The sequence below is a fragment of the Polychytrium aggregatum genome (genome assembly GCF_025602895.1).
Source record: "Polychytrium aggregatum strain JEL109 chromosome Unknown BJ171scaffold_1, whole genome shotgun sequence".
NCBI classification, from domain to species: Eukaryota; Fungi; Chytridiomycota; class Chytridiomycetes; order Polychytriales; genus Polychytrium; species Polychytrium aggregatum.
Genome location: NW_026516203.1, coordinates 1,215,349 through 1,242,890, shown reverse-complemented (window position 1 = coordinate 1,242,890; position 27,542 = coordinate 1,215,349). Strand labels below are relative to the sequence as shown.

General features: G+C 57.7%; 10 protein-coding genes and 1 non-coding gene across 11 annotated transcripts; 6 read left to right on the top strand and 5 right to left on the bottom strand.

Moving 5' to 3' along the window:
- Positions 1-291: 291 nt before the first annotated feature.
- On the top strand, positions 292-5,742 carry BJ171DRAFT_485237 (glutamine-dependent NAD(+) synthetase with GAT domain-containing protein). The gene is made up of 20 exons (XM_053109099.1): positions 292-501; positions 702-811; positions 953-984; positions 1,127-1,211; positions 1,405-1,600; positions 1,734-1,774; positions 1,927-1,974; positions 2,078-2,195; positions 2,378-2,509; positions 2,674-2,870; positions 3,031-3,182; positions 3,287-3,374; positions 3,623-3,848; positions 3,991-4,097; positions 4,249-4,383; positions 4,535-4,601; positions 4,704-4,832; positions 4,947-4,985; positions 5,141-5,266; positions 5,426-5,742. Exons 1-20 carry the CDS (start codon positions 469-471, stop codon positions 5,459-5,461), a joined length of 2,097 nt encoding a protein of 698 aa, XP_052971932.1. The 5' UTR covers positions 292-468; the 3' UTR covers positions 5,462-5,742.
- On the bottom strand, positions 5,244-6,913 carry BJ171DRAFT_485234 (uncharacterized protein). Its single transcript, XM_053109098.1, has 6 exons — positions 6,871-6,913; positions 6,598-6,612; positions 6,147-6,296; positions 5,901-5,940; positions 5,720-5,819; positions 5,244-5,563 (listed from the first exon to the last, which is right to left on the bottom strand). Exons 1-6 carry the CDS (start codon positions 6,873-6,875, stop codon positions 5,508-5,510), a joined length of 366 nt encoding a protein of 121 aa, XP_052971931.1. The 5' UTR covers positions 6,876-6,913; the 3' UTR covers positions 5,244-5,507.
- Positions 6,914-7,345: 432 nt separating this feature from the next.
- On the bottom strand, positions 7,346-10,369 carry BJ171DRAFT_557512 (chitin synthase-domain-containing protein; the record flags this gene model as incomplete). Its single annotated transcript, XM_053113095.1, has 5 exons — positions 7,346-7,432; positions 7,581-7,954; positions 8,090-9,302; positions 9,476-9,839; positions 10,008-10,369. The coding sequence occupies 5 exons, from the start codon at positions 10,367-10,369 to the stop codon at positions 7,346-7,348; spliced, it is 2,400 nt and encodes a 799-aa protein (XP_052971930.1).
- A 1,872-nt stretch (positions 10,370-12,241) lies between these two features.
- BJ171DRAFT_8659 (uncharacterized protein) lies at positions 12,242-14,924 on the top strand. Its single transcript, XM_053115957.1, has 11 exons — positions 12,242-12,453; positions 12,538-12,647; positions 12,804-12,817; positions 13,177-13,339; positions 13,490-13,578; positions 13,734-13,744; positions 13,923-13,974; positions 14,133-14,212; positions 14,324-14,333; positions 14,443-14,599; positions 14,787-14,924. Exons 1-11 carry the CDS (start codon positions 12,373-12,375, stop codon positions 14,848-14,850), a joined length of 831 nt encoding a protein of 276 aa, XP_052971929.1. The 5' UTR covers positions 12,242-12,372; the 3' UTR covers positions 14,851-14,924.
- Positions 14,925-14,997: 73 nt separating this feature from the next.
- BJ171DRAFT_576635 (uncharacterized protein) lies at positions 14,998-15,678 on the bottom strand (the record flags this gene model as incomplete). Its single annotated transcript, XM_053113764.1, has 1 exon — positions 14,998-15,678. One exon carries the CDS (start codon positions 15,676-15,678, stop codon positions 14,998-15,000), a length of 681 nt encoding a protein of 226 aa, XP_052971928.1.
- A 214-nt stretch (positions 15,679-15,892) lies between these two features.
- Positions 15,893-17,869, top strand: BJ171DRAFT_485226 (armadillo-type protein; the record flags this gene model as incomplete). Its single annotated transcript, XM_053109097.1, has 7 exons — positions 15,893-16,124; positions 16,294-16,348; positions 16,543-16,616; positions 16,764-16,791; positions 16,894-17,024; positions 17,208-17,573; positions 17,695-17,869. Coding segments are annotated over exons 1-7 (910 nt in total), but the record flags the coding sequence as incomplete, so codon positions are not given.
- Positions 17,870-19,148: 1,279 nt separating this feature from the next.
- On the top strand, positions 19,149-19,229 carry BJ171DRAFT_t2. The gene has a single exon. It is a non-coding gene; the product is annotated as a tRNA-Ser (tRNA).
- A 9-nt stretch (positions 19,230-19,238) lies between these two features.
- On the top strand, positions 19,239-19,769 carry BJ171DRAFT_8621 (uncharacterized protein). Its single transcript, XM_053115952.1, has one exon. The coding sequence runs from the start codon at positions 19,301-19,303 to the stop codon at positions 19,583-19,585; it is 285 nt and encodes a 94-aa protein (XP_052971926.1). The 5' UTR covers positions 19,239-19,300; the 3' UTR covers positions 19,586-19,769.
- BJ171DRAFT_485224 (BUD22-domain-containing protein) lies at positions 19,239-21,894 on the bottom strand. Its single transcript, XM_053109096.1, has 5 exons — positions 21,561-21,894; positions 21,208-21,308; positions 21,006-21,090; positions 20,252-20,805; positions 19,239-20,094 (listed from the first exon to the last, which is right to left on the bottom strand). Exons 1-5 carry the CDS (start codon positions 21,741-21,743, stop codon positions 19,659-19,661), a joined length of 1,359 nt encoding a protein of 452 aa, XP_052971925.1. The 5' UTR covers positions 21,744-21,894; the 3' UTR covers positions 19,239-19,658.
- Positions 21,895-22,241: 347 nt separating this feature from the next.
- BJ171DRAFT_576632 (uncharacterized protein) lies at positions 22,242-24,751 on the top strand (the record flags this gene model as incomplete). Its single annotated transcript, XM_053113763.1, has 4 exons — positions 22,242-22,294; positions 22,622-22,868; positions 23,039-23,119; positions 23,213-24,751. The coding sequence occupies 4 exons, from the start codon at positions 22,242-22,244 to the stop codon at positions 24,749-24,751; spliced, it is 1,920 nt and encodes a 639-aa protein (XP_052971924.1).
- A 133-nt stretch (positions 24,752-24,884) lies between these two features.
- On the bottom strand, positions 24,885-26,742 carry BJ171DRAFT_418172 (triose-phosphate transporter family-domain-containing protein; the record flags this gene model as incomplete). Its single annotated transcript, XM_053107328.1, has 6 exons — positions 24,885-24,946; positions 25,122-25,390; positions 25,487-25,728; positions 25,909-26,118; positions 26,305-26,444; positions 26,673-26,742. 6 exons carry the CDS (start codon positions 26,740-26,742, stop codon positions 24,885-24,887), a joined length of 993 nt encoding a protein of 330 aa, XP_052971923.1.
- Between the last annotated feature and the right edge of the window lie 800 nt (positions 26,743-27,542).

The following is a 27,542-nucleotide window of genomic DNA, read 5'->3' as shown; positions in this document are numbered from 1 at the left end:
GTGCGGATGTACAAGTATTGCGTATCGAATATACAGTCTCATACTGCTGAGAATACTGCTCGATACAAACCGCATGGCGGCGCTGCGTGAGCAGCACGACGCCATCAGTTGTATGCCCTTGTCCTTGGGCTTGAGGATGGAGGAATGATATCCAATTATTCCCGTGTCGATGCACGGAATCAATGTCCATGTCTGCAGGGCCTAGAGCGCAGTCGAGACTCCCCAGGCAGAGTGCTGCTGCATAGAGCATTGTTGTAATTCCAATCGCATCCCTCTTGTCCCATTCTGGCCGGGACTGGTCTCCCGCCTCGCCATTGGCTCGCCATTGGCCCGCGCTTGCCCCAAAAGCCGTTCAACGCCAGGCTGCAAATCTCCACTCTGCTCTGCCCTCGGCCCTCTCGCAATCTGCGCTGTCGTCGTCTGACCAGAGATCCTGCCCCTGTTCCCCAAGCAAGAATCAGCATCCCGATGGGCTACGTTACCCTTGCCACCTGTGCTCTGGTAAGCCGCTTGCTCGACCTTCAGATCTTGCGATATCAGCCGGCGAGATCCATTCCCTGCTGATGCCAACCCTGCGATCGCTGGCCCGCTCACCCGGAAACCAAGAAATAGCCCCAGCCCGCTGCATTTTGGCGCTGCAGGAGTACGTCGCATGAGGATCCTCTTCTAACTCGTCGCCCTGAATACACAACTGCCATCAGAACCAATGGTCGCTTGATTTCGAGGGCAACTACCACCGCATCGTCGAGAGCATCGTTGCCGCCAAGCGCCAGGGCGCTTCGTACCGCCTGGGTCCAGAACTAGAGATAACGTATGGATAGGACAATCAGTCGAGTTTTGCAGCACATCCACTGCAAACTAGAGCGGATATCTCCATGTACATCGAGGCCGAGGAGCATCTAGGCGGGGAGAGTGGGCTAATCCAATGTCGCTGTCATGATATCGTCAATAGTGGTTACGGTTGCAACGATCATTTCCTCGAAAGTAAGAATCCGAAGAGCAGGCCAAGGATTCGTGCATTGTCAAAGGCCGTGTCCCGTTGACTGGTAGATGAGTTCAAAGAACCATCCGCGGATCTCTGTCGGCGTAACAAGTCCCTCATTCACACTCCCCTCGCTTGACACAGATGATACTTACACCCATTCGTGGGAGATCCTCGAGAGGCTCTTGCAGAATCAAGACTGCAGGGAAATCATGTGCGATGTTGGAATGTAAGTGGCTACCCGTTCGACTGTGCGCTGCTGATCAGCTCGTTGGCCCAACAGCAACCGCTCCGATATCCCGGCCCACATGTCTGTGACTGACCTCGTCGCGTGAGTGAGGGATCTATGGAGGATATCCGACCTGGAGTTGGGTGCGGATGAGCTCGTGCTAATATCGGCGATCCAATGAGCTGCCTCTCAGGCCCGTCGTCCACAAGAGCGTCAAGTATAACTGTCGGGTCATTTTCTTCAACGGCAAGATCGTCCTGATTCGACCCAAGCTCTTCATGGCCAACGACGGCAACTACCGCGAGCTGAGATGGTTCACTCCGTGGAACAAGCCGCGAGTCGTCGAGGACTTTCAGCTGCCCCGTAGCATCGCCCAACTCACTGGACAGGTGAGTATCCATGAATGGCCAAGCTCAGCCAGCCAAGGTCTGAAGGAGACCACTCGAGATCACAGCCAGCCGCAAAGATCGGCGATACCGCCTGGTGTTCTGCATTTGTTAATCGAATCTCTTGGCTCGACAGGACACTGTTCCGTTTGGCGACGGAGTTGTCGCGACCAAAGAGTGAGTTCCTCTGGCCTTGTAGACCAATTGTGGACCAGGGCCTCGGTCAAGCGGGGTGCTCGTTGACTGCTGTTTGCCTCCCAGATCTCATGTCGAAGATGTGCATGAGCCAAATCACCGAGTACTCACCAGGTTGATGCGGCTTTGATCAGTACATGCATCGGCGTCGAGCTTTGTGAGGAGCTGTTCACGCCTCTGAGGTAATGCGACAAGATACGGACTCATTCGGGGATTCACTTTGCTCTGCCTCGATGTTATCGCAACGGCCGTCATTTACATACACCTGACTCTGCCTGTTGCTAGCCCGCATATTTCAATGGCTCTGGACGGCGTCGAAATCTTCACCAACGGCAGTGGAAGCCACCACGAGTTCCAGAAGCTCCATCGCCGCATCGATCTCATCCGCGAAGCGACCATGAAGGTACGATCATTGGCTGATACTGCTCGAAATGGTGCTGCCCCATACACTCGCACAGCGTTTGCTGCAGAGCGATCATGTCCCCGCATCCAATCACCCGATTACACTCAAATTGATATGGATACCCGCGGACAAGTGCTGATAACCCCTGGTGCACTGCAACTCTTACTTCCGATCAATCTCAGTCCGGCGGCGTCTATTTGTATGCCAACCAATGTGGCTGTGATGGCGAGCGTGTCTACTACGATGGCTGTGCCCTCATCATCATCAACGGCCAGGTTGTGGCGCAGAGCTCGCAATTCTCTCTCAAGGATGTGGTACGTTCATCAGCGATTCCTATGTCTGCAGTGTACGGCGGCCACTGCACCGAGCTGCTGCAACAAACTACATGTTTGCTTATGCTTTGCATACTTTTGGTTGGTGTTGCTCGTGTCTGAACCGCCGCACTCCCCGCCACCGCCACCGCCACCACCTCGACCAGGAGGTAATCACGGCCACTGTCGACCTTGACGAAGTGCGAGCTGCTCGGGCTGTTTCGAGCCGCGAGATCCAGGCGTCGTCCTCGCCCTCGTATCAGCGCGCACACGTCGACACGTACCTCACCCATTCGGACGAGCTGCACGCCGTGCCCACCAAGCCCATCAATGTCAAGTATCACACCCCCGAGGAGGAAATCAGGTTAGTGTGGCAATTGGAGGAGCCATGCTATCACTCCTTGTGGATGCAACCTGTACAAGTAATTGTGCAATTCGCAGTTTATTACAGATCATGGTTGGGCTTGGGCTGGCTTATGATCGTGTTACTTAGCAGCGCCCCCGATATCGCCCTTCATGACTAGATACGGCCCGGCGTGCTGGCTTTGGGACTACATTAGGCGCTCGAAAGCCGGTGGATTCTTCCTCCCGCTGAGTGGTGGAATCGACAGCTGCTCCACAGCCCTCATCGTGTTCTCGATGTGTATGCTTGTTACGGAGGCAGCCAAAGAAGGAGGTGAGAGACAAGGCTTTCGCTCACGCCAGCGCACCTGCAGTTGCTTGGGGGCGACTGCCTGGGGCTTATCATGAGGACTGACAGTACTGTGCTGTGAACTACAGATCCCCTTGTCATCCGCGATGCACGAATTGCGGCCGGACTCCCACCGAACGACGAGTACATCCCCCGGGATCCTAAGGAGTTCTGCAAGTACGGTCACCTATTCCTGCCTCTCGGCAGGCGAGGGTTCAGCCAAATCAGCCGCTCTGCTATAATGGGTTCCCTTCGACTGCAGCTATATGCGTGACTGCGACGTTGTGTCCCAGTACTGCGAGGCTATGCGATGTAAACCAGCGCTGTGCAGCCATTTTTGATAGCGAATGCGCAAGTGTGAACAAGGCGGGTGCGTGCCCCATTCTCATTGTTCTGATCACATCCAATCTCGACTGTCTTCCCAGCCGAATCTTCCATACGTGCTATATGGGCACCACCAATTCTAGCGCCGAAACCAGGAGCCGTGCCAAGGACCTTGCCCAACGAATCGGCTCCTACCACGTTGATATGAATATGGATTCGATCGTGTCGTCGTTCTTGACTGTGTTCAAGACAATTACATCCCGAGAGCCCAGGTTCAAGGTTCATGGAGGCACCCATGCCGAGAATCTTGCTTTGCAAAATGTCCAGGTATGCTGTTGCAGCCGCCGAAGCCACCCATTCGGCAATACGAGACAATATTCTCTGACTGCGCGGTCACGCAGATGCTGATGGTTATGCTTATGGTCCCTTCTCGACACTCTGATATATTCTCCATCTCGTTGCGTCGCAGGCGCGATCTCGCATGGTCCTGGCGTACCTGATGGCCCAGCTGCTCCTGTGGGTTCGCGGTCGAAACGGATCGCTGCTTGTCCTGGGGAGCGCCAACGTCGACGAAACGTAAGCTTCATTTATGGCTGCACATGAAAAGATACGCATACGTGATGACGGGCATATGCGACGATATGCAGAACGGCATCGGCAATGGTGAATCAGTCTGTTCGTGCGCCTCTAACTAACCGGTTTGCTATGCAATTGGCCGGTGTGATAGTCTTCGTGGCTACTTTACAAAGTACGATTGTTCCAGCGCCGATGTCAACCCCATTGGCGGTATCAGCAAGACTGATCTCCGCAAGTTTATTCTGTTTATGCGAAACAACGTCGAGGGACTGGACCTCCTCAGCGGGTATGCCCGGCATCCGCTCTGTCGCTATGAGCTTGCGATCTTTGTGATGTTCCTTTGAACCGCAGACATTGCTTTCCTGCGAATGTGAAGCTAAACTTGCGCTTGCGTACGACGTGATTCCGTTGATGGCGGAAACTGGCCATGAAATCAGCTTCCTCGATGCAACTCCCACCGCTGAACTGGAACCGATCACCGAGAACTATGTGCAGTCGGACGAGGTATTTCATGGATGACTGTGCGCAAGACTTGGGCCACCAATGAGGCCCACCCAGATTTGTGGTGGACATGTGCTGACGCTCGATTGACGATGTTGTTCCCAGGTCGACATGGGCATGAGTTACGATGAGCTCTCGGTTTTTGGCACCCTGCGCAAGGTGGCCAAATGTGGTCCCGTCTCGATGTTCCGCAAGCTGCTGGTGGAATGGGGCTCATTCCTCAGCCCAACCGAGGTGAGGCTCCGTGGTCAAGGAGAGACTGTCACCCGATTTGCCTTCTTCAAAGTCGCCCACCGTGATTGCCTGCCCATTCCTTTCCTCGTTCACTTATTAACTCCTGACCCTCAGGTTGCCGCCAAGGTCAAGAGATTCTTCTTTTACTATTCGGTAGGCATCGCAGGCGGGATTCAGCCTTGCCCGCAGCCTCATGCCAGATATCCCTGAGTGCATGTGCACTGATTATGGATACGTGACTGGAGGTGTCGGTTCGATATTTTGGCGACTGATGATGCTGCTCACCACCCTGTATTGCTTTCGCCTAGATCAACCGCCACAAGACCACGATCCTGCCCCCGTCCTACCACATGTCTTCTTATTCTCCCGATGACAATCGCTTCGACCTGCGCCCGTTCCTCTACAGTGCCTCCTGGACCTGGCAGTTTTCCAAGGTAAGGGCGAGCCACGAGTTATATTGCAGTCGATACCCAGGGCTGGGTGGGTCGGAGAAAGGGAGAGGAGGACACCAGAGCGACCGAAGCTGTTGCGCTTTATCCCTGACCGTACTTGAACGACCGACAACTGCAAATGCCACGTATTCTCCGTACTAGATCGATGAGATGGTCCAAGCCAAGAAAGAGAAGTGATTGGGGAGCAGGGATGGCTGAGTATCCGGGGGAATGAGATTTCTTCTTAGATGGTCTCAGAATCCTTGGTCTCGGGGGCAATGTTTCGCAGAACCAGAATGACTAGTGAGGAGGAAAAGGGGATCAATGGTATCAATAAAACACCTGGAGGCATGCGCATCTGTGCATGTATGCTGCCAGCAGACAGCTTGTGGTCACCCCGCTTGATGCACATTCAATCCAACCCAATTCATCCATCGCGAAAGCGACATTACTCACCCGAGTCGCCGCGCAGGAACATCTTGCTGATGAACCGGTCTTTGTTGACCGGCTTGGCCTTCTTCTTTCCCTTTCCAGTCTTGGGAACCTCGGACCACATCTACGAGCCAAGCAGAGAAACGGATCAGGGACAGGACAGGACAGGACAGCACAGCCACGAGCGTTGCTTGACGGAACATACCTCCTTGACGTTTTCCAGAACCATGTTGCAGTGCCGATCACTTAACGAGGATTGGTTTGGGAAGAGGGAAGCGACGACGGCGAGCGTCGTTCGCGTTAGACAATGTTGCTGCAGCTCCAGGGCAGGAAAGCGGGGGCACTGGGCTGATGTCTTTGACAGACCAACCGACCGACAGAGATATGGAATCCAATCGGACCAGACTCGGCTTTAGCCACCCTGAAGATTTTCTATTATCGCGATACTCACAATGCCTTGACTCGGGCCAAGAGCTTGTGATTGTTTCGGCAGCTGATGAGGACCTGTGTGTTGTTCTTGACGGAGAGTGTCAGGACCGAGAGAGGACCGGTGTTGAACTCGTGCTCCTCCTGTTGACGGAGCTCCTCGTCGGTCATTTGGCTGCTCGGGTCGAGTTGGATGTGCAAAACGAAGCAAAGAGGGAGCCAGACGGTCAACATTTGGCTGGACAAAACTGTGCCAAAGCGGGTATACCACACTGAAAATGGAGCTGGCTCCATCTCTCTTCGCACTGAAGCGAACGACCGAGTCAGGGGCTGGTTCTATATCCACGCCTTGAACCTCTGTGACTGGCACTGGTCAGCTTGGGATGCCAGCCCATCCGGTCGACGAACTGATCTGATCTGATCTGATCTGATCTGGTCCGATCCCATCCGATCTGCCCGTGCGTCGGTAGATTTACCTCTTTTCCTTCTCACTATAATAGCAAGTCGGCGATGAAATCGAAGTGGTCAGTCCATCGGATCGCATGGCGAAATTAGATGATCGGTCGGGTCAAGCTGGCACGAGGCCGGTGGAATCGGCGGTGGGCGCTGGAGCACACCCGACAACGGCCGGCTCGGACCTGGCTTTGATGTGAGCCGCAGCCGTGCAGGCCTGCAGGACACGAGGAGTCGTCGCTGCGGTTGTAGCTGTTGGGATATCGCTGCTTCCGTGAAAACGGTGGCGTCCTTACCTCATCTCTGTCGGTGCTCTCTGATCAGCGCAAGATACGGGGTTGACAACAGAGACCAAGGAGCTCGCTGGGGCAACTCGAGAGATCTCGCCTTTGGCGACCCGTGTCACCGAGTGCGCCCCGGTTTCGTCCTGCATCACGTGGACACGTGGCTGGTCGGCCCTCGCTCTCTGGATGATGCTTTTGACGGCGAGTGCGGCTGGAGGGAACAGGGCGAGAGACACGATTTGGACGGAAGCGGCCGAGGCCATCTATAGACACCCGCGGAGGAAGAAGGGAGATGGACAAGCGGTGGGGATTGGCTGACGGGTTGGCGATGGCGCACGAGGCAGCGATCCAAAGCCGCGACCGTTGGGTTCAAGAAGGAGGAGCGGACAACACAAAATAAAAGCCAAGGCACTAATAGAATACAAATTACAGAGTGAGTGCGGGGGGGGGATTCTTGCTGTCTTGGATAAGGAGCAGCACAGGTGGCTTAACCACCAAACAGACGCAGGATCTGGTAGGCGGTCGAGCCGATGAATCGGATGGACGACAGGAAGGCCACGGAGTAGAAAATGAACTGCAGCGGAGGGAAGGAGTGAGCGAATGGTGTTAGTGGAAAGTCATTCGCTCTGCTACAGCGCTACAGCGCTACAGCACGCCACAGGCATGCCACAGACATGCCAGCACAAAGATGCTTTGGCTAGAAGCAGCCAGCGCAGACTTACACGAAGATAGGGGTTGAATCCATCGGTTCGGGCATCGATGTTGAGATACAGGATCGAGGACAGGGTGCTGTTGGTCATGACGGCAATCAAGGCAGCGTTCATGAACAGCCACAGCAGGACAACACGGGTACGGAAGTACTTGAAGTAGTCCTCCTGTTTGGTCTTCTTGTCGCGGCCCTTCTTCTCCTCGACAAGCGGGGTCTTGATCTCGCGGTAGAAGCGCTCGTAGTTCTCGTTGATCTCGGCCTTGTCGCTGGGGATTTCGATCTCAATCACTTCCTTGCCATCCTTGCCCTTCTGGGCAGTAACGGAGCCGAGGTCGGAGACAACGTTGTCACCCTTGGTACCCCAGGAGACGTCGTGGAGGTTGCAGACTGTGACGGGGGGGAGACATGAATGGATCAGCGATCGGGTAGAGTGCGAGTGTTTGAGAAAGATGCGCACCACATATGCGCTACGAGAAAGCCCGGGCGCCATCCGCATACGCAGCACAGCGACTGGCTACTTACAGGCGTAGACCATCAGAATGTTGATGAACGAGGGCAGGAGGAGCATGTACTGCAGCATCGAAGTCAGGATGTGCCAGGGATCCAGATACATGATCGAGCACACGGTGTAGAGACCGTATGTCGAAGCCAGCGAGATGATAATGTCGCGAACGGAGGGGGTGTTGATGACGGCGTAGAAGAGGGCCTTGGCATCGAGGTTCTGGAAGACACTCTTCTGGCTGTCGAGGGTCACATAGACGGTCCAGCCACCGAGGGCCAGCATGATGATCATGACAATGGCAAAGAGAACCATCGAGAAGGTGTAAAGGAACTTTGAGCCTTGCGGGCGGTTGCCGAGGGATGAGATGAAGATCAGCACGATGGCACCGACGTAGAGCTCGGTGATACCGTCGAGCCAGAGGTACGAGCGGTTCAGGGTGATGCCGAGAATGACCTGCGGGGGCCAGTCGCTCTCGTTGACGCCAGCAGGAGGGCTCAGAAGGCCACTGGAGATAAAGTAGAAGCCGAGGAAAAAGTTTGCGAGGGCGAACCAGCTGAAGATCAGGGAAATGAAGTTGTACGTGAATTCGAGACACAGGAGGATCTTGCGAAGGATGTTGTGGTCCGAGCGGAAGATCAAGTGCCAGTGGGTCAGGGCGTGGACGGAGGCAAAGAACGAGCCGTTGAGCCAACGGCGACGCTGGGAGATGAACTCGGGGACGGCATCGGGGACATCGGTCTCGGCCTTGGCAGAGGAGACATATTTGAGGAGCCAGGCCTGGCCCTTCTTGGTGACAAGCTCGAAGCAGAGAATACGATCCTCAGCCAGGTACATGTTGGCGGCAAAGATGTCGCTGCCGCCGTGCATGAACTCGCCCTTGAAGTACTGCTCGAGCGGCGCACCAATGACGGCGACGTAGCGGTAGGCCGAGAAGGCACCGGGCAGCACAGAGATGTAGCCGCAGACGGACTCGAGAGGCTTGTCAAGGATGTTGCTGATCTTGTATTCAAAGTTCTGGGCGGCGACGAGAGGGTTGAAGAGCTTGCCGCATCCGGTGCCGAGCTCAGCGTAGATTTCACCGCAGGCACCACCGACGTACTCGTTGCGGTCGAAAGCCTTCCAAAGCCGGTAGATGGAGGTGGCGGTAGGCTTGGTACCCACGTCAAGGAGCATGCAGATGTTGGGTCTGAGGAGCGTACCAAAGGCGTTGAAGAACCAGCGGTGCGAGTTGATCTAGCGGTGAGGTGGACACGAGGATGAGCGTGGGGTCGAGCGCCAGCTTTAGCACAGATTGTGTGACTAGAGAGCGGCGCCGAAGAGCTCCACTTGGTGCTGTTGAGATGCAGCCGACAAGCAGCTCCCTTTCGGCCGGTCGCAACCCCACACACGCAACGGACGACGCTCACCTTCTTGGCGTTCTTTTCCTTCAGGCAGAAGAGAATCTGGACAGGGACGAAGCCCTGCTCGGCACCGCAGAGCCTGCCCTCCTGATCGAAAGCCACCTGGGTGGTGACCTCAAACAGATGGGCCGTGACGGCTTTGCCGTTGACAGACTCCTTCATCAGGCCCTCCTGATAGACACCCATGACACCAAGGGTGCTGAGGACACGCGGATGGCACTTTGTGCGTCCGTCGGCGACAATGCAGACGACGACCTTCTTCCAGCCATCCTCGCCCCAAGTCGAGGAGCGGCTGCGGGAGCAGAGATGGGCAATGTTCTTCTGAATGGCGGTCATTGTCTTGAGGAAGAGAACGTCGTCTTCGTTGTACCTGCGAATTGAAGGGATGAGGCGTAAGTCATCCGAAGCCGCGATGATTGTGAAGCCGCAATGAGGGTGAAACCAACAGCCCGGCTCAGCCCAGCCCGGCCCAGCCCAGGTCAAGCCAAGCTAACTAGGTAAACTCAAGTTTCAAACACAGAGTGTGGCGGCCGCTTACATGGTGATGACAGTGAAGATCTCGGTCTGGCGACGGCTCTCCTGCTGGCGCAGACGGTAGCCCTGCGAGGGATACTCGTTCGGGTCACAGGTGACGGCGGTGTATCGCATGTGGGTGAATTCGTCGCCGGTTTTGTACTTGCCGTACTGCAGGCAGCGATCGGGGACCGGGAGCTCGACGACGAGGTGGCCCTCTGGGGTCAGCTGGAGCTGCTTCTTGGTGGTCTTCATGCGGGTGAGGGTACCGGGGGCATGGTGCATCGAGACCTGGCTCATCGAGGGAGGAGGAGGGGGATAATAGTTGTTTCCGCCGTGGTAGGGGTTGGGGTTCTGGCCCTGGCCGTAGTACGGCTGGGAGTTCATGTTGCCCATCTTGCTGGGACCGGCGTCCATCGAGTGGCTGGGGCCGGCATAGCGCCCAGCGGGAGGCAGAGGCGAGATAGAGGGCTCTGGGTTGATGAGAGGAGCCATGTCTGTTCCAGAGGGCTTGCGGGCAGGGTGGCCTCTGGGGGGATCGGCAGGGCGTCGGCCATCGGGGTTGAAGCCGCCATTGGAGGGCTGGGAGGCTCCGGGAGAGCGCAGACGGGGATCGTTGTTGGCAGAGCGGTCAGGGACCCGGGAGTGGCCGCTGGCCGAGCGGGTGGGGGCGTGAGGGGGAGCGCCTCGCTCAGACATTTCCCAGAAGCAATCCAGAGGACGAGCGGGGAGGAGGGATGTCGGCGAAGATCCAAGGAAGCCTGGGTCGAAGGAGGATTTTGGCGAGACGACGGCGGCGAAGGGACGAGAGCGAGGGGATATTTGTATCGAGCTTGGGCAAGCTCGGGCGAGGAGGCGAAGGGCGCTTCCTCCTTTCCTTGCTGGGGTTCCGCGTCGGCGTGCGGCGGTCGGCAGCACAGGGACGCGGCAGGTGACGGAGACACAATAGTTGGAAGCCGATGAAGGCACGAAGCCGAGGTCGCTGCTGGAGGAGAGCAGCAGCGACGATGGTGGTGGTGGTGGTGGTGGTGGTAGTGGTGGTAACGACTCGGTAACAGCAGCGGTAACAGCAGCGGTAACGACTCGGTAACGACTCGGGAGCAGTAATGGCAACAACTCGACCGCCGCAACAGCAGTAGCGCACTGCTGCAATCGACTCGAACTGCTGTGGGGCCGATCCCGACGCGCGTCCTTTCAGGCGCCCCTTCAGAGGCTGGCGGATGCGCGCTGGGGGCGGCTCGATCGGCCACAAAGCCGCACAGCACCAAACAGCACAAAGGCAGTGAATCTGTTGGCAGGCATGTCGACCCACCACGCCCCGGCAAGCGCCGGCTCCCCGCAGCGCGCTCGCACGTTGCACAGACGCCGTGTCGCCGCTGCTTTTGGTGCTCCTGCGCGGGCGTGGCACTGTCGGCTGATTGGCGAGCCGCAATAAGGCCGATCCACAGAGAGTGTGGGCGTGCGGCGATTGGTTGGGCGGCTGTCTGTGTGCGACCGTCGCTGCCCACAGCACAGCCCAGGCCACAGTGCGCAAGTGCCTTTCCTGCTGTTCTTGCTTCCATGCCGGCCTCGCCGAGTTGGTTCTGGACATGCGCATTCCTTTCCGGCCAGAGACTTCCTGCTCGGCCGACGCCGGTCCGCTCGATTCGGTCTCCAGCACAGCCTGCTGGAGGCATATTGTATGGACTCGTCCAAGGCACGCCTGGGGCCTCTGCAGAGTTGGGGTTGTGTTTTGTTTTGTTTTGTTGGCTGGTGGGTTGGGTTGGGTTGGATCTCCTGAGGAAACAACATGCGTCATCAAGCATACGGGCTGCCGATCGGGCTGGGCTGTGCCCCGTCGCGAATCGATCCTCCTGGTCCCACGGAGAAGACATGGCAGTTGCGCGACACCCATGCGCCGTGCAGATCTTGCACCAGCACCCCTGCTCCTCGGCCCGTGCTGTCGGTGTGCGGGCTGTCGCTGGGCAGAGTCCTGGGGCCTTCGTCTCCTCTTGTCTCGCCTTGCCATCGGCTTGCATACCATTCTCGCATCGCGATTCCATCCACTGCGAGCGACTCGAAGCCAGCTCAGGTCCCCAGATATGCTGCCTTATTCGTTGCCCGGTCCATGTCGGATAGAGGCACCGTGGTCCGTCGATGCATCGGCGCTTTGTGGCTTCCTCGCAGCTGCACTTGCCGTTCGTCCTGATCCGCCCTGCTCGGTGCCGATCGACCTGTCCACCCCGCGATGCGTCTCGCGTGGCCCTGCCGCGTTTGGTCCTGGGCGCTTCGGCTCTGGGTGGTGCTCGCCCTGATCGCCGGGTCTGGCCTGCATCGTCCTGCCCAGCCGCCCCTCGAGCCCAGACGCCGACAACCGGCCTCATCCTGCCCCTCCGCCGTCCACTGCCGCCATGGAACCCGAGTCCATCACCACCGAGGTCCTCGAGTCTCGGCCGATCCCAAAGCCCGTCGACACACACGCCGAGGAGCTCGTAAGAAACCTGCTCCTGCGATGCTGTCCAGCTATTCTTTTGCATCGCTGGCTCACCCGCGAGCATCGCCCCGACCCATCCCAGGCATTCCACATCTTCCAAGAGCTCCTGGATGACTCTATTCGTGGGGTCATCTTTCAATGCCATCGTGAACACAAGTTGGCCAACGTCGATTGCCAAATATGCAAAACGAGGCAAGTAACCGGCGAGATTCCTTTGGGCCGTTCTCCAGCGATATGGCATTGCCACAAACGCAATTGCCCCATCCCATCGCTCAATTGCAATCCTGCCGCAGTGTCATCAGCATAGAGTGCCGTGACTCACCCTGGCACGATCGATTCTCTCGCCAGATGTCGCTGCTATGGTAACAACATTGCTGCACCTCTCGCTGTCGACTTGCCGTGATAGCGCATAGCTGTGGTGGTGTGGTAGTGCCAAGCATAACGCTGCTTTGCGCACCTGGCCTCTGAATTTCCTCAAGAGTCCGATGCGGCTACGCATGCCTTTGTTCAATCGAGAGCTCTGTGATCCCCACCAGAGCAGCATCATACCGATCCCTGCTTCTGACCAGCGATACATAGCAGCCACGACCGCCGATCACAACCGAGCTTACTCGTGTCTCTGTTTCCTGCTCTCTTGATCATCCAAACCTCCTCGATCTCAATTCAACTGCCATCCGTTTCCTTGCCAACACCCCTCACCAACATGATGACGGCTTTCCAGTCTCACAGCCCGGTCTCGATATCTATGGCAATGCCTCGAATCAAGTTGCCACCGAAAAATGCGAGTGTCCCTCGTGCTTCACCTCGTTCCCCCCTGCTCGGTTCGCTCCGCATCTGGAAAAGTGTCTGGGCCTGGGCCGTGGATCGACTCGCAACAGCCGGAGGTGAGGGTTGCGTGCTTCAGGATCATTCGTCTGGAGTCCAACTTGGTCGCAACTGGATCGGGCATCAGCCAGTCGAGGAGCTCCCGATTCGCAGCGTTGGACTCGTCGTTTGTGCTCAGCCGATCCCATATGATTGTCGCCGATTTACAGGGCTGCACCTCCCAACTCGGGCTCGGCTCCTCCATCATCACCATCCAATACGCACGAGAACTCAGATTCGGAACGGGAAGAAAAGAAACGTAAGCACGAGCCCAGCTGCAGTATGCTGGATTGAAGTGTCGCTGATCCCAAGTTCTGCTTGACGCATCCGTCTTGCCAAACGAGGTTATGCGACGCCCTGGATCGGCTACTGATCTGCCTGATAATACTTGGCTGGCCTCACTGAACCATCCAGGGAAGCGAAAGGTGGGGCCCGCTCGCCGTCGCTCGTTGCAACTCAGCACCGTCGGTCGAAGCAGCGGCCCGGTCTCGCTGGTCGACAGAGCGGCCCATCGTTGCTGAGAACGAACCAAGTGCCGCATCCAGTCGACGAATGCCGTCATGATTTTGACCCATGGCGCGGATATGCCTTCCACCCGACCAGACTTCCCCAACAAAGAAGCAGCTCAGCGTCAAGCCCGTCAAGAGGTTCAAGTGTGAGTATCAGGAGTCTTATCGACCGTTTTGCGCTCAGTCTCCACTTGGGTTCATTTCTCTACTCCGCGGCATGGGTGTCCACCGCCCTTGCACCATGTCCACTATAACCGGAGATTCTTACTGCCTGGAGAATTACCATTGCCATTGCCATCACCAGCATTGTCGACAACTGATGAATATGAAGAAGAAAGCGGCACGATACCCATGAACCTCTCGCAGACACCCTCAGGACCCAAGGTCAGCCGTCATTGCTCGCCTGTGCTGTACTAAGCACTAGTTTCACACCTCGTACTGGTACTCACCCCCTCTCTGGCCGTTTGCTGCGCTCCCGGTCCTCTATTTCGATAGCAGATCAAAGGTATGATACTCTCGGGGCTACCCCTCAATCCCCAGCTTGGTCGAGCCATGGGATTCGCCTCAGTCTTCCTGCGACTATTCACGCCTCTCTCCAAAATGGCTTCTATCAGTCAAGCTCCCCAAGCTGAGTTCGAGTGACTCGTCCTCTGGCAGCGGCGCAAGGGACGCTGATGGGAAACTGGGCCTCATGGGTCACAAATTCGGAGCGGAGCGCCCCGATCGAGATTCAGGAGGAAAACACCTTCCCCGGCAGCACGACGTGCTGAGGTGAGCCCCGCTGTGGCAGATGTCGCATGACGAACAGGCGATATGTATGCAGTATCTGCAGCAGCAACAGCCGAGGCGCAAGTGCCTGCCGAGCGGCGGGACATACTCTGTCGGCCCTGACGATAGCACCTCTGTACTCATCGAGAATATCTCCCCCCCCCTCTATATTCAATTACGATGGAGCCAGACGGAAGCTGGGAACATCTGAGCAGGGCGATTTTATCGACGTCGATGGGACAGAGAGCATATAGCCGAATGGAGCCTGTAGCAACCTCAACTTCAACCTCAACCTCACCGATGGCGCTGCTATGGATGCTGAACAGCCGCCAGTTCGGGCTGCAGCAGCACGACTTTGTTATTGGATTGTATGCAGTATCAACAGCGGCAGCCACAGCGGCTCAGCGACGTTGCTCGTAAACCCATATCCCATTCCCCGTGCGCACAGGCTGCGTCCCGAGCGAGTCGTTCTTGTCAATCACCATGGCGACAATCCGGCATCCCATTTCCTCAAGACAGAACTGCCTCAGGAAGAGCCGCCAGTGCGGCTTGGCCTCCATCTCGGAGCACAGGAATAAAAAGACGGCTGTGATTCCGTGGTCTCGCACAAGCTGCTGGAGATAGGCAATTGCCGCTGGCGAGTCGAGATCTCGGCACTCGAATCGGACGGCCTGTGTCGAGGAGGGCTTCGATTCGAGCTCAGGCAAAACAGCGATCCCGCACTGCCGAGCGCATGACTCGGCATAGGTGATCAGCTCCTGATCATAGTCCAGGCCAACGGCAAGTCGGACCCGGTGTTTCTGGATGGCGGCCGCACAGATGCGGCCATCACCGCAACCGATGTCGAGGATGGCATCGTCGGGACCAAGCTCGGCAAGCCGGCACGCCTCGAGGATCGTCAGCTTGGTAGACGGCAGGAATGGGGCGAGCTCGTGGCTGCCTTCGGCTGGGGCCTCACTGGACTCGAACGGAAACGGATCGGTGAGCAGATTGAACGTGGATGGCAAACCGAGCCGGGCAAGCGATTCGGGATCCATATCTTCGAGCTCAAAGGTGTCCAAGTACACTTGGGAAAAATCCATGACGACTTGGGCTGTGGCGACAGTTTGAGCGATCGGGCAATGTGGTTAGAGAGGCGGCTCGGGCCTGGACTGGGCTGGGCTGGGCTGGCAGTGTCGGTGGCAGCGGCGGCAGGCCTGGCTCGACTGGAGAAGACGCTGGTCGGTGCTGGAAGACGCACGAAGGGCCGATGCGGTTCGACGAAATTCGGCACACTCGAGCGAGTTTTCTGTGGCCTGCCACAGCCAAAAATCGCCTCCACATCGACCGGCGCCTCCATCTCGCTTCGTCGCTCGCACCATCATCTGCCCATCATCTCCATCGGCCTCGAACAGCACCACGTCTTGCCATGTCTAGTCGACCGATCACCCAATCCGAGCTGCTGCAGTGGGCCGTTCTCAACACGGCCACTCAAGGCGAAGACACTACAACCGAGACCAGGCCCGAGCTACTCCAGCGCGGCCCGATCGTACGTCCCTCCCCTCAGTCCGCCGATAAATGGCATGATCAGAGCGAGACAAGGCCGGCACGATGCTGCCGTGGGAGGATGCTGCCGTGGGAGGATGCGAGCGCTTTGGGACTCTGGCACCGACTCGCCGATCACTGACTGGTGCCGACTCTTCCTTGAGCAATCTTAGGACCCCAAGTGGATCGAGGTGATCTTGGGAAAGGAAGACTCGGCCAGGATGAAGGGTATGGATTCAGCTTCGCCAGCCCTGGGCTGAATTGACGGGATGGTCTTTGGCAGCCAAATCAGCATGCGACCTGCCTGGCCGGGGTGATGCCCAACCGCATCATCTGCCCCGAGGCCGTTGCGGATGAGTTTCCCGGCCGATCGGCCATTGACTCTGCGAGCGAACTGCTGATGCCGACTGTTCGCTCGACAGAATGTGTCGAGACCTGTGCCGATCCCAATCGCACGCTTGACGAAAAATACGTCGCCATGGACGAGTTGGAAATGGTGAGAGTCTCAAATGTCATGTCGGGCTTGATCGCAGGCATGCCCATCCGTGCGATCTCGTTAGCTGGAGAAGAGGGTCTCTGGATCTGATGCTTTCTTTATCTCGATATTGTCTCGATCGCTTCTTCCGGGTTCGGTCTGGGATAGCTCGTCGAATCGCTCGACAATGCAAATGGTAAGGTGGGATGCGCTGCGATGGCATTCGCTGTTGCATCGACGGTTTCGATGCCGTGCCGTGCCTTGCCAAAGCTGACAGAGACGCTGGCCCTCCGTGTAGATCTCCGAGTGCTGAAGCTTTGGAAGCCGATCATCAGCATCCTGGAGTCTGATCCAAATGCAGAGCTCCGAGCCATGGCTGCGTGGGTTCTTGGAACCGCCGTACAGAACAATTCTCAGGCCCAGAACGATGTAAGGGGACCGCAAAACAGCTTCTCAACTGCGGAGGGAGAGGCAGTCTTGATCAATATCATCGACAGCCTTGGCCAATATCAGCGACAGTCTTGGCCAATATCATCGACAGCCTTGGCCAATATCGTCGACAGACTGAAATCGCTGACGGAGCGGTGTTATCTGTTCATGGTGGTCGTCCAGATGGCAGCTGAGGGTGGCCTTCCGGTCGTCGTCAAAGTGTTGCAGGTTGACCCAAGCCACCAGGTCCGGGCCAAGACCATGTACTGCCTGTCGAGTCTCCTGAAGCACAACGAGGCCGTGCTCGACGCATTTATCGAACTGCACGGATTCAAGGCTTTCTTCCGGCTCTTGGACGCCGCCAATATGGAGGACGTGAACATGTACAAGCGGCTGGTGTGGTGCATCCACACCCTGCTGATGGAAGCCGGACAGGAGGGCCACAGCGCCAAGACAAAGGCCCAAGAGGAGGTCCAGAAGACAGGCATTGTGGAGGCCACGATCAATCTGCTCGGATCGAAGGAATGCACGGAAGACCTGGCGAACAACGTGAGTACTCTCCACTCTGGCAACGGATACGCAGGGCTGAGACGCAGATAGAATGGCTGGATACGAAAGTAACTAACGCTCGACGGCATTTGGGCCCCTCTTGCCTTTGTTTCCCATTCAGATCATCTGTGTTGTGAGCACCTTTATCCGCAACGATATGGTGACGCAGCAGCAACAGGGCAAGCTGCGACAGCATCTTGCTCGCTGGGCGCAGATCGATGAGTCAAAGGAGTGTGCCGATCTGCTGGCGGTCCTAGAATCAATACAGCCATCTCCTGCGAGGAGGAACAGCAGGCACACGATCGGGTGCGGCGGATGACGAGCTGGGACGATCGGATGCAGAGTGTCGGCCAGTTGGGTTGGGCAGCCCGGTGGGTGAGGCGAATGGATCGATCGTGGTGTGGAGCACTGTCTGGAGTTGGCCATGGTCCGGAGCTGTCTGGGTCTGCGTCTGCATCCGAGTGTCATGGCGGCGACGAACCAGATGCGGCGGCTCGGCCTGAACATGATCGCAATCCGAATATCACACAGCACGATGGGCTCGCGGGGAGGTCATTCGGCCACACCATCCATCCGTCCATCGCCAAAACACCACAAACACCACAAACACCCACGACACATCACGCAGACACCATTCCCATCGGCGATGCGAGCCACCCACAGTCCATCCGCTTTCTTGGCCATTCTTCGATCCACCAACATGCAGCATCCACTGCTCTCATCCACACACATCCAACCCTCTTCGTATCCCATCCAGCCCTCTCTTCATATCCATCCAGCCCTTTCTCACTCACACATCCATCCAACCATCAAGCACCACCCGCTGTTTCGTTTTAATCGTTTGCTTTTGGGGAGGGGTTCGGCGTCACTCGGCGGCAGTGTGAGGCCGAGGACACCGGTGCCGCCGACCAGTGCAAGCACATCGTCGGCAGCAGGACACAAAAATAAGTTTGACAGACAGTTATACTATGTATAACGTTTCAGCTGTCACACTGAAAAGAACAGATACTACACTTGATCTTAGCCAAAAGGCCTGAGAGGATTGTATTCGAAAGAGGGATCGCCGGCACCGGGGTATTTATGCGTCGCCCACGGCCCACACACACACGCCGGCGCCGCTCTCGGCGGCTCTCGTGCGGCTCTCGTGCGGCTCTCGGCGGGTCTCGTCTCGCCAACAGCGGGCTGCGCCGCACGCGGCGGACCAATGGCAGGGCGAGCCGGGTGGCGCGGGCTCCGCCACACCGATCACGGCGTGGCTTGGCCACTCCAATCGCGGCGTGGCTTGGCCTCCGATCCGGGTCCAGCCGGGTCCAGTCGGGTCCAGCCGCACTCGAGCCGGAGATCACGTGCGAGCTGTCCGCCGACCAATCGCGTGTGCGGCATCGGCGTGATGCTGCCGCTGTGTGCTGTTCGGTCTGGCGTCGGTGTGCCCGGTGGCGGCGCACTACGGCGGTATCCTGCGCTGCACCAATACACTGCGATGAGATGGGTGGCGAGAGGAAATGGCGATTCGCTCGGTGACGCGATCGACACTCGGTGCGGGGTCATGTAGCGTGATGTGGTAAACAGCGACAAGTCAGGATGTCCGAGTGGTTAAGGAGTTGCACTCGAAATGCAATGGGCTCGCCCGCGCAGGTTCGAATCCTGCTTCTGACGCTTGTCTTTTGTCATTTGGACTTTTGTCCGCCTCTCTGTTTTTTGCGCCCTCGCTTCTGTGGCGGCTCGCCATGGGTTTCCATGCCGCCAATGTTCCTGTCCTGCTGTCCTGCTGTCCTGTCCTTGTGCTTTGGTTCGTCTCTGATCTCGTCCATCCGCATCACCCAGTGCTCACCCAGGGCACACCAGGGCACACCCAGTGTCCATCCTCTCCTGCCATGGCCTCCACAAAGCCGTCGCTTGTCATTGTCCTCGACACACCCTCGCCGGCTCCGGTTCGCGCTCATCGATCCTCTCTCCACTCATCGGGCCCTGGCTCGGGGCGCAGGTTGAATCAATTCGGATCGCCGTGTTGATCAAGTTTAACAGAATACGATTCCTTCACAATCAAACTTTGAGCCCCGCCTATTCGATCCTTCCAATGACAGTTCAATCCGAAAAGACTATTTTGGTTGATTTGGCGGCTCCACCGGCGTTCATTTTGTTCCTTTGGTTGAGCTTTGCTTGCCATGACGGATGGAGGGTGGCCTTTGGGTCGTGCTTTTGCATGGTCTGAGGCGCCCGCGATCCTTCGGTTGGGCGTTTTGCATCATTGCTGTGTTTGCTGGCATCATTGTCGCCTGAGAAAACCGTCTTCTTCCCTTGGTATGCCGAAATGGCCTGCCGTTGTTTCTGCTTGGCTTCCCACGACGGATGCAGCTTTGTACCGGTGCGCTTGTCGCCATCATCCACCCGTACCCGCTTCGCTGGGCGATCTGCTGCGATTCCTGGCTTGGCTGGCCGCTTGAGAAGATACTCGGTTTTTCGCTTCTCCTTTTCTGCTATCAGATGCTTGGCGTTGCGACCATATTTCTTCTCGGCGAGTCTGCAAAATGTGATCGAGACAGCTGTTACGATCGTGATCGTGATCGTGCCCATCCCTTTCTAGTTCCTTTGTCCCTGTTCCATCATCATTACTTCCCGCAACATGCGTCCCCACTCCAACTTCATTCACCTCCGTCTCTACTTTCACCCGAACATACTCTCGCCTGGCTCGCTGGCCCATGCGGTTTTTCTTGCTCTGGCCGTCTTCTGGATCGCTTTCGTCCGAGGCCGCCCCAGCGAGGGACGTAATGAACTTTGATGTTGGAGCGGTGTCGGACGCCTTGCGCTTGTTTGCTTGGCTCTTCTGCTTGATGCGATTCAGCTCCTGTTTTTGCTGACGCTGGGCTTCTTTTCTTTGCCGCGCGGCAAGCTCACGATCTTCGTGCCGCTTCTGCTTCTCCTTCTTCTCGATCTCTGCAATCTGCTTTGCATAGATGACCTTGCACAGATCCGAGACGCACTCTTGGATTTGCTGGGCCATCAGCTTGCTATTTAGCACGCGATTCGAGGCTGCATCTAGCTGCATCGGGTCGGTTGCGGAGGTCGGCTCGGCCGTGCGTGGATCCTCCGCCGAGCTCTCTGGGCCGGCGCTTGCTGGCTCGGAGTTGCCGCTGCTCTGGGCGATCTCGGTGACGGGCTCTTGCAAATGTGTCTTGAGTCGCTTGATGGCCCGGGTAAATGCCAAGCGGGAGAGGCGATCAACGTCGACTTTCTGGTCGACACGACGGCAGCTATGAGTGCTCATTCCGTTGGCGACAACGTCAGGCCACTCTGCACGCTTGCTATCGATCAACGTTCTCACCGGTCAAAGACCAGTTGTCCAATCCGCTGGATCGGCGTCCACGATCGCTCCCTCGAACCAGTATGATTGCATGGTGTTCGCAAGCGATCCCGAAACCACCCCTGCCTCACCTTCAGGCCCTCAATCTGCCCCTCGAGCTTGGACAGTTCTTTCCGTCTGCCATTTTGAACCTCTTCCGGGGTGTTGGCATCGCTCCTGCAGAGCCATCGGTCAGTAAGCGACAACTATACAGCAAGATTGTCGTGTTGAACAACACCCCGCCTCGACATGAACTATTGGCATCGTGCTGGATCCGTCGCGAGCTGCACTCACTCAATCTTGGTTTTCAAAAGCCGGATTTTCTTGACGATCTTTGGAGTCTCAAGCGTGGCGGCTTTCTTGGCGCAACGCCTCAACTCGGTGCTCAGGTGGTACTGATGAGAGATTTGGAATCAGCGGATGGCGTTCGGGATGAAAGAGGTGCATCGGTTGAACCCATCTCTCAGCATACTCGCAAGATGACGGGTTGATGCAAACGGGTGGACGGGAATCATGAAGCCTCATGTTCATGAGGATCTATGGGTCGACAAGCCGAGGCCACGCGATCGTCGACCTGGTGGAGATGCCCTCGGTGCTCTTGCGGGATATATCAACAAAGCAAGCGGATGCTGAGTATGAGTGCTTACGATCTTCTTGGATAGCTTTTCGCGAATTGCGTCCCAGTCGATATGCTCTTGGGCCGCGCCGTCAGCAGCTTCGCCGTCGTCATTCTGCTCCATGATCGGGATGTGCTGCTCGGTGTCGCCGTTGTCGGAGTGGCCCGAATCGCTCTGGGCGCTGGCGCTCCCCAGAGCTGTGTCGGCAGCCATGTCGGTGCTCCTGTTGTCTTGGCCGGCCAGCTTGGGACTTGGGACGGATCCGCGAACAATTCGCCAGCGCCGACAACACGGGCGGAAGTCGTGCAATGAAAAAAAGCAGCCGCGACGAGATTGCTCTCGCGAGAGCGTTCTCGCCACTTGTCGGGTCACACACGCTCACGTGGTACAGAATCGGATCGAGTGTCACCGGATCGATCCGTCGCAGTGGCTCGATTCAACATGATCCATCACGGGGCTGTGGGTCGGGCTGGAGCAAGGCGCCAGTAACATCGAGAGCCCATGGCTTCGGCGCGAGGTACTGCCGGTCAGCAGCAGTAGCAGCAGCAGTGACCAGTCGCGCTGGGGTCGATGCCCAACGAAGGCAGTGCCGAGCCAGGAGCGCCTTCCACGTGAGCCTGGCTCCAGCCAGGGCCAGGTTGCGTTCGCGGTTGATTGTGACGGTGTTCCGCTGGTCCAGCTCGCCATCGCTGTCTCCATCCCGACGTCGACATGGCCCAGATGCCGCTGGAATTCCATCCCAACAACCGCCTGATCAACCCGAGGTGGGTACTGCCGAGTGAAAACCGCGGGTGGAGTATATGGCACCGGAGATACCTTGGCTTCGGTGGCCGGGATCACACAGTATTGCGTCTGCTCCCCGATCCTTGCTCTGCAGCACGCTCGAGATCTCGATGGCTGTTCGACCTTTTTCACAAGGTCAACCCGCTGCGTCCGGCGCATGCTCGACCCACGGCCCCGCCCCGGTTGAGCGGACTGCTCTCTGCGCTTCTCTCCACCGAAATTTGGCCTGTGTGGCTAATCCACATCTCCTGCCGTCGCTCCTATCGATCCGGGTGACGAAACTCGTTGCTGGACCGGGGCTCTGGTAGATTCGAGAGCTATAAGCTCCGCCTGGGTGCAGGTGTTCGCTCGGTCTCCTACCATCCGTTGCGCGCGGCTGATGGGCAGCCTACTACAGTGGCCCTCGATGCCAAGGCCCCATGCGTTTCTCAGCTGCCCTTCAAGGTCCTGGAGTTCAGGAGCCGGTTCAACAACCTCTTTGCCAATCCGTTCAGGCGCAACTCTTTCTTCTTTGTCGATCAGTTCTATCGGGTGATCCATGCCGTTGTCGATGAGGTTGGTACGCTGCAGCTTTGTCGAGGGCAGCTCATTCTGGCTGAAGGAAGGGGGATATCTCAGCACAGCGGCCAACGATTTGTATGCTGGCTCTGGTCCGTCTGGCTCTGGTCTGGCTCTGGTCTGTCTGGCAGCGATCTGATTCTCCCCTCGACACATGTCGCGAACAGACCACGTCCGATGTCAAGTTCCAGTCCCTCTATCGGTTCCCGATTCCAGCCCTTCCCGAGCTGTCGCGGGAATACCCGTCGGTATGCACGATCGCAGAAGACATGGTTGCGGTGGCCGACGGAGCAGAGGCGCTTGCCCTGCTCCGTTTCGACCCAACTTCCGGGTTGCTCCAGTCTCACCAGCTGCTCGACACCGGGATCATCCGCCACCGCCTGTTCTCCGAGCCACCTGTCGAATCGTCGGCATGCACGCTTTTGGATGCTCTGTTGGAGCCTGGGCCATCGGCGGACAGGATCACGCTCTGCGTCTCGTATCTTGTCCCAGGAGAAGACAGCCCCGAATCGCCAATGGCGCTCAAAGCCAGCCGAGAGACCCGATACTCTTTCCGTCTCGATCTGCTGCAGATGGAGCTGCTGCGAACGGGAGGATCGACGCCGGTTCAGAGACTGGCGAGCTTCCGAGGTGTCGATCAACCGTACTCCGTGCTGATCGAGTCTGGCGGCCTTGGGTTGGTCGTGGCCAGTGCAAGACCCTTTGAAGCCTGTCTGCGCAAGGATGCAGTAGTGCCCACGGTTGTAGATGGCCCCGCTGATGCAGCCGTGCCGATTCAAGTCGAGCCGCATCTGGCTGGGCCTTCGGTGCCCTCCGCCCAGGACACTGCAGCCCCGTTTGAGTACATGTGGATGCAGTCCGACTCGGACGTCACCCTCTCGATCAACTTTCGCGAGCCCTTCGACAAGCGCCAGGTCCGGTGCCGGTTTGAGCGATCCCGGATCGTCCTGTCGATTCTGTCGCCGGACATTCCCACCATCTTGCCGGACGTGCTCTTTGACCAGATCGTTCCATACGAAAGCCTGTGGACGCTCGAAGGCAACCGCAATCTGACGCTGTACCTGCAGAAGAGCAACGAAAATACTCGCTGGAGCCAGCTCTTCGACAGCGCCGAGTCTGAGCCCGAGACCCTGGACCCAAGCGAGCTTGCCGTCTTTGTCGAGAAGCTGGAAAAGTACACGGCTCCGGACGACGGATCGTTTGGCCATCGTGCTTATGCCCCGGGCACGGTCATGGACCAGCAGCGGTTCCTCTCCGAACGCTCGGAGAAGGTTGATTTTGAGGGCCGCCCCGTTGCGCTGGCTCGGTTCTTGATCAATCCAACGGCTGCCCCGGCGAGAACACACGTTTCGTACGGGTCGGGCCACGAATGGCTCGGCAACATGCTTGTTGCTGGTCCGCCCAGCGATTCCATCGACAGCAGCCTCCCTGGTGCCCCTCAGGTGCTCGGATCGACAGCGGCCTCCTCCAGGTGCATGGGTCTCTTGCTGCAGTCCGATGTCGATGCCCTCGTCTACACAGTTCAAACTGCTTCCTCGGCAAGTGGCGGCAAGTCCTCCGATGCAACCTCTGGTGTCGACGTGGCCCATGTGCGGACATTCGACGCCTTGGGTTTTGTCCAGGCCAGCAAGACGCAGAAAAAGTATATCGCCTTCACGGACGACCATCGTTACGCCCTGATTGCCGAGGCCAAGAAGCAACTGTACATCTACCAGCATTCGAGCCAGGACTGGGCCGATCAATATCTTGTGACCCTGGACGGGCTGGGCGAAGCCGGCGGTGCCGACGAAGTCGTCGGGCTCGGGCAGATCCGCGTGGCTAATGGCAGCGGGTTTCTCGTCCTCAGGGATTCGGGTGCCGTGGTGATCCAGATGGAATAAACGAACACGCACGCTTGCGCGGGGCTCACTCAAATCACCAGCCGAGATAGAGAGTCGCTGAGAGTCGGGAGGGTTGTTATGATATATTTGGACAGGACAACACCAAAGGAGCACGCACAAGCCGGCCAGATTGTTACCGTGACTTGATTTTGGCAAGCGAATATATCAGACCGCCAGCAAGGGTGACGACGATGCCTGAGGAGATCATGTGAACGGACGAAGGCCGAGGTCAGACACTGAAACCGGCACCCTAGGAGGCGGTTTCCGATCGCTGCGACCATCGATTCGACAGATGGCGGAATAGGCACGTATGGCGTCGGGGACCTGCCTTGTCCGTGTGCATGTGCATGTGCATGGCTGTGGTGCTTACCAAGAGCCGAGTGGTACGTGAAGATGTAGCTGAAGAGAACCACGCTCAGACAGATCATCAGGACTTGCTTGACGTTGCCGGCAATGGCCATGGCCAATGCGCTCGTCTTGCCGTTGGTGGTAAAGCTGACATAGTTGACGAGGAAGGCCAGGACACCGTTGAAGCAGACCATCCAGCCCCATTCGCCTAGAGAGAGGGGCGTTTCGGCAGCCGGCAGTTGGGTATCGACGAGGGTGCCATTGCCAATGGGGACTTGGATGTCGGTGGGGCTCGCGTTGGTTGCCGAGGCCAGTCCGAGCAGGCCCAAGATGTGGGGGCCAAAGGGGCTCCAGTTCCATTGCAGATTTTTGAGATAGCCCACGAACTCATCGATCTCGCCAACAAAATACGCGGCGACGAGACACTGCAGGACGGCTAGCAGCGAGAGGCGGAAGAGGAGAACAAACGAATTGGACTTGCTCTTGGACGAGGAGCTGCCGCCTTTGAGGAGAATGTTGGTGAACACGCCCTTGACGGACGAGAGGATAACTCCGATGAAATTGAGGATCACGCCCAGAGCGGTGCTCTGGACCTCGCCGTAGACGGTAAGGCCGACGCCAACCACGACCTGCAGGGAGGGTGAGGATGGAACGCGAGCCGAATGGATATACATGGTTAGCAGAGGCAGCAAGTGGGGGGGGGAGAGCGAGAGAGGAGGCCAGCAAAGCCAGTGCGATCTAAACTGCACCGTGTCCGGCCGAAAGTCAGAAGAGCGATGGTGATCCCAGCCGAGCTTGGCTCTGCTTACCATGAAGAGTGATAGATAGACGATGTTGGTTTCCCGTCGACCAAAGCAGAAGAACTCCATCACAAAGGTAATCAGCGGGTTGGTGCACCGGATCATCTGGTAGAGCGGCAGGGAAACGCCCAGCAAGCCGATGTTGGAAAAGGCAATGTTGAGGGTGTACAGGATCGAGAAGGCCACGACCGAGGGCGGAATTCGGAACAGGTAGGCGTACTTCCACGAAGGCGAGGACGAGGACGAGTCAACGTCGGTATCGATGGTGAGGATCGAGGAGGTCGGCGACGACGGATCGCTGTGCTCGTCCAGCGAGCCAGCGTCGGAGCCCGCATGGGGGCCGAGGAAGGCAGATGACTCCAGATCGACTGACAGTTTTTGATGTGATCGAGATCGTCGGCGGACCTGGCCGGCAAGAAGCAGCGGCTGACTCTCATTCATCCAGATGATGCAAATCAGACTGCCCAGGCCGCTGAAGAAGGTGTGTAGCGAGGCTATCAGCCACGGCATGTGGAAATCGGCAACACTGAGGATGGCCTTGTTGTCTGGCGGATCCAAGGAGAGATGAGAGATGGAAGGATACGAATATTAGCAAAAGAAAGAGCGTACGAGTCATTGATGCCTCAAGAAGCGATGGATGTGAGGAGCCCCACAAGGCATAGCGAGTGTTGGGTGCCGCAGAAAGCCAAGGGGATTGCACATCTGCCATCGCGAGGCGGGCGGGCTGTGTTGGTGAGGAGAGAATGTTCATATGCAAAGAGTGGGGGGCTTACAGAGTGTCATGGCCGTGCTCAGACCAAAGTATGCAAGCATCCAAAACCATGGTTGGTCGGAGAAAGCCATGCTGGGCTGGAGTTTGAACAGGACCGATGGGCGGCTGCAGACGGGGAGAGGAGCTCGGCTGCTGCTGGCTGAAGAGGAGGCGGAAACTTGGCGGAAAGGAACGGCTGAGGTGAGAGCCAGGGGGATAAAAGGCACAGGGCTGGTTCAGTGTCGGAAACGGGCTAAACCGCGGCAATCCCAGAGGAGACAGGACGAGTTGGCTGCCTGGGCCAATGGCAGCACGATAGAGTTTTGCGGCAGGATCGAAAAAAAGGCGGCGGCAAAGGCGCCCGATCCTGGCGGTGCGGCATGGCTGGCAGCAAAACGTGGGAGGTGAAACGGCGGGAACCGCGGCAGACAGGGCAGATCAAGGGCGATGGGCTGATGCGATCGGGCCTGGGGGTGGGCAGCATGGGCGACGTGGGCGGGAGATCCACGACTCACCAACAGCGGCAGCGGGCACGAGAGCCGAGAAGGTCGGTGGACGACGAGGAAGCCCGGCCGGAAGGAAAGAAGAGGAATAGCAGAAAGAAAAGGACGAGGGTGAGGCCAGCGAGCAGGGCGATGGGGGACAGCGCTGCTTTTGAGTTCCAGAAGGACGGGTGCGCTCAGGAGCCAGGAAAAAGAGAAGAGGGCCCCACAGAGGCCAGCTGATTGCCGCCGCGGAAGGGCGCGGCCAGTGGTGCGCGGCCAGTGGTGCGCGGACGGGTGGGGGCTGCGCGGCTGTCGCCCTGGCGCGGGCGCACAAACAAGCTGTGCGTGCAACACTGCACAGAGCGAGCCGGCCCAGACAACTGGCGGCCGGCAACGCTTTGGACGTT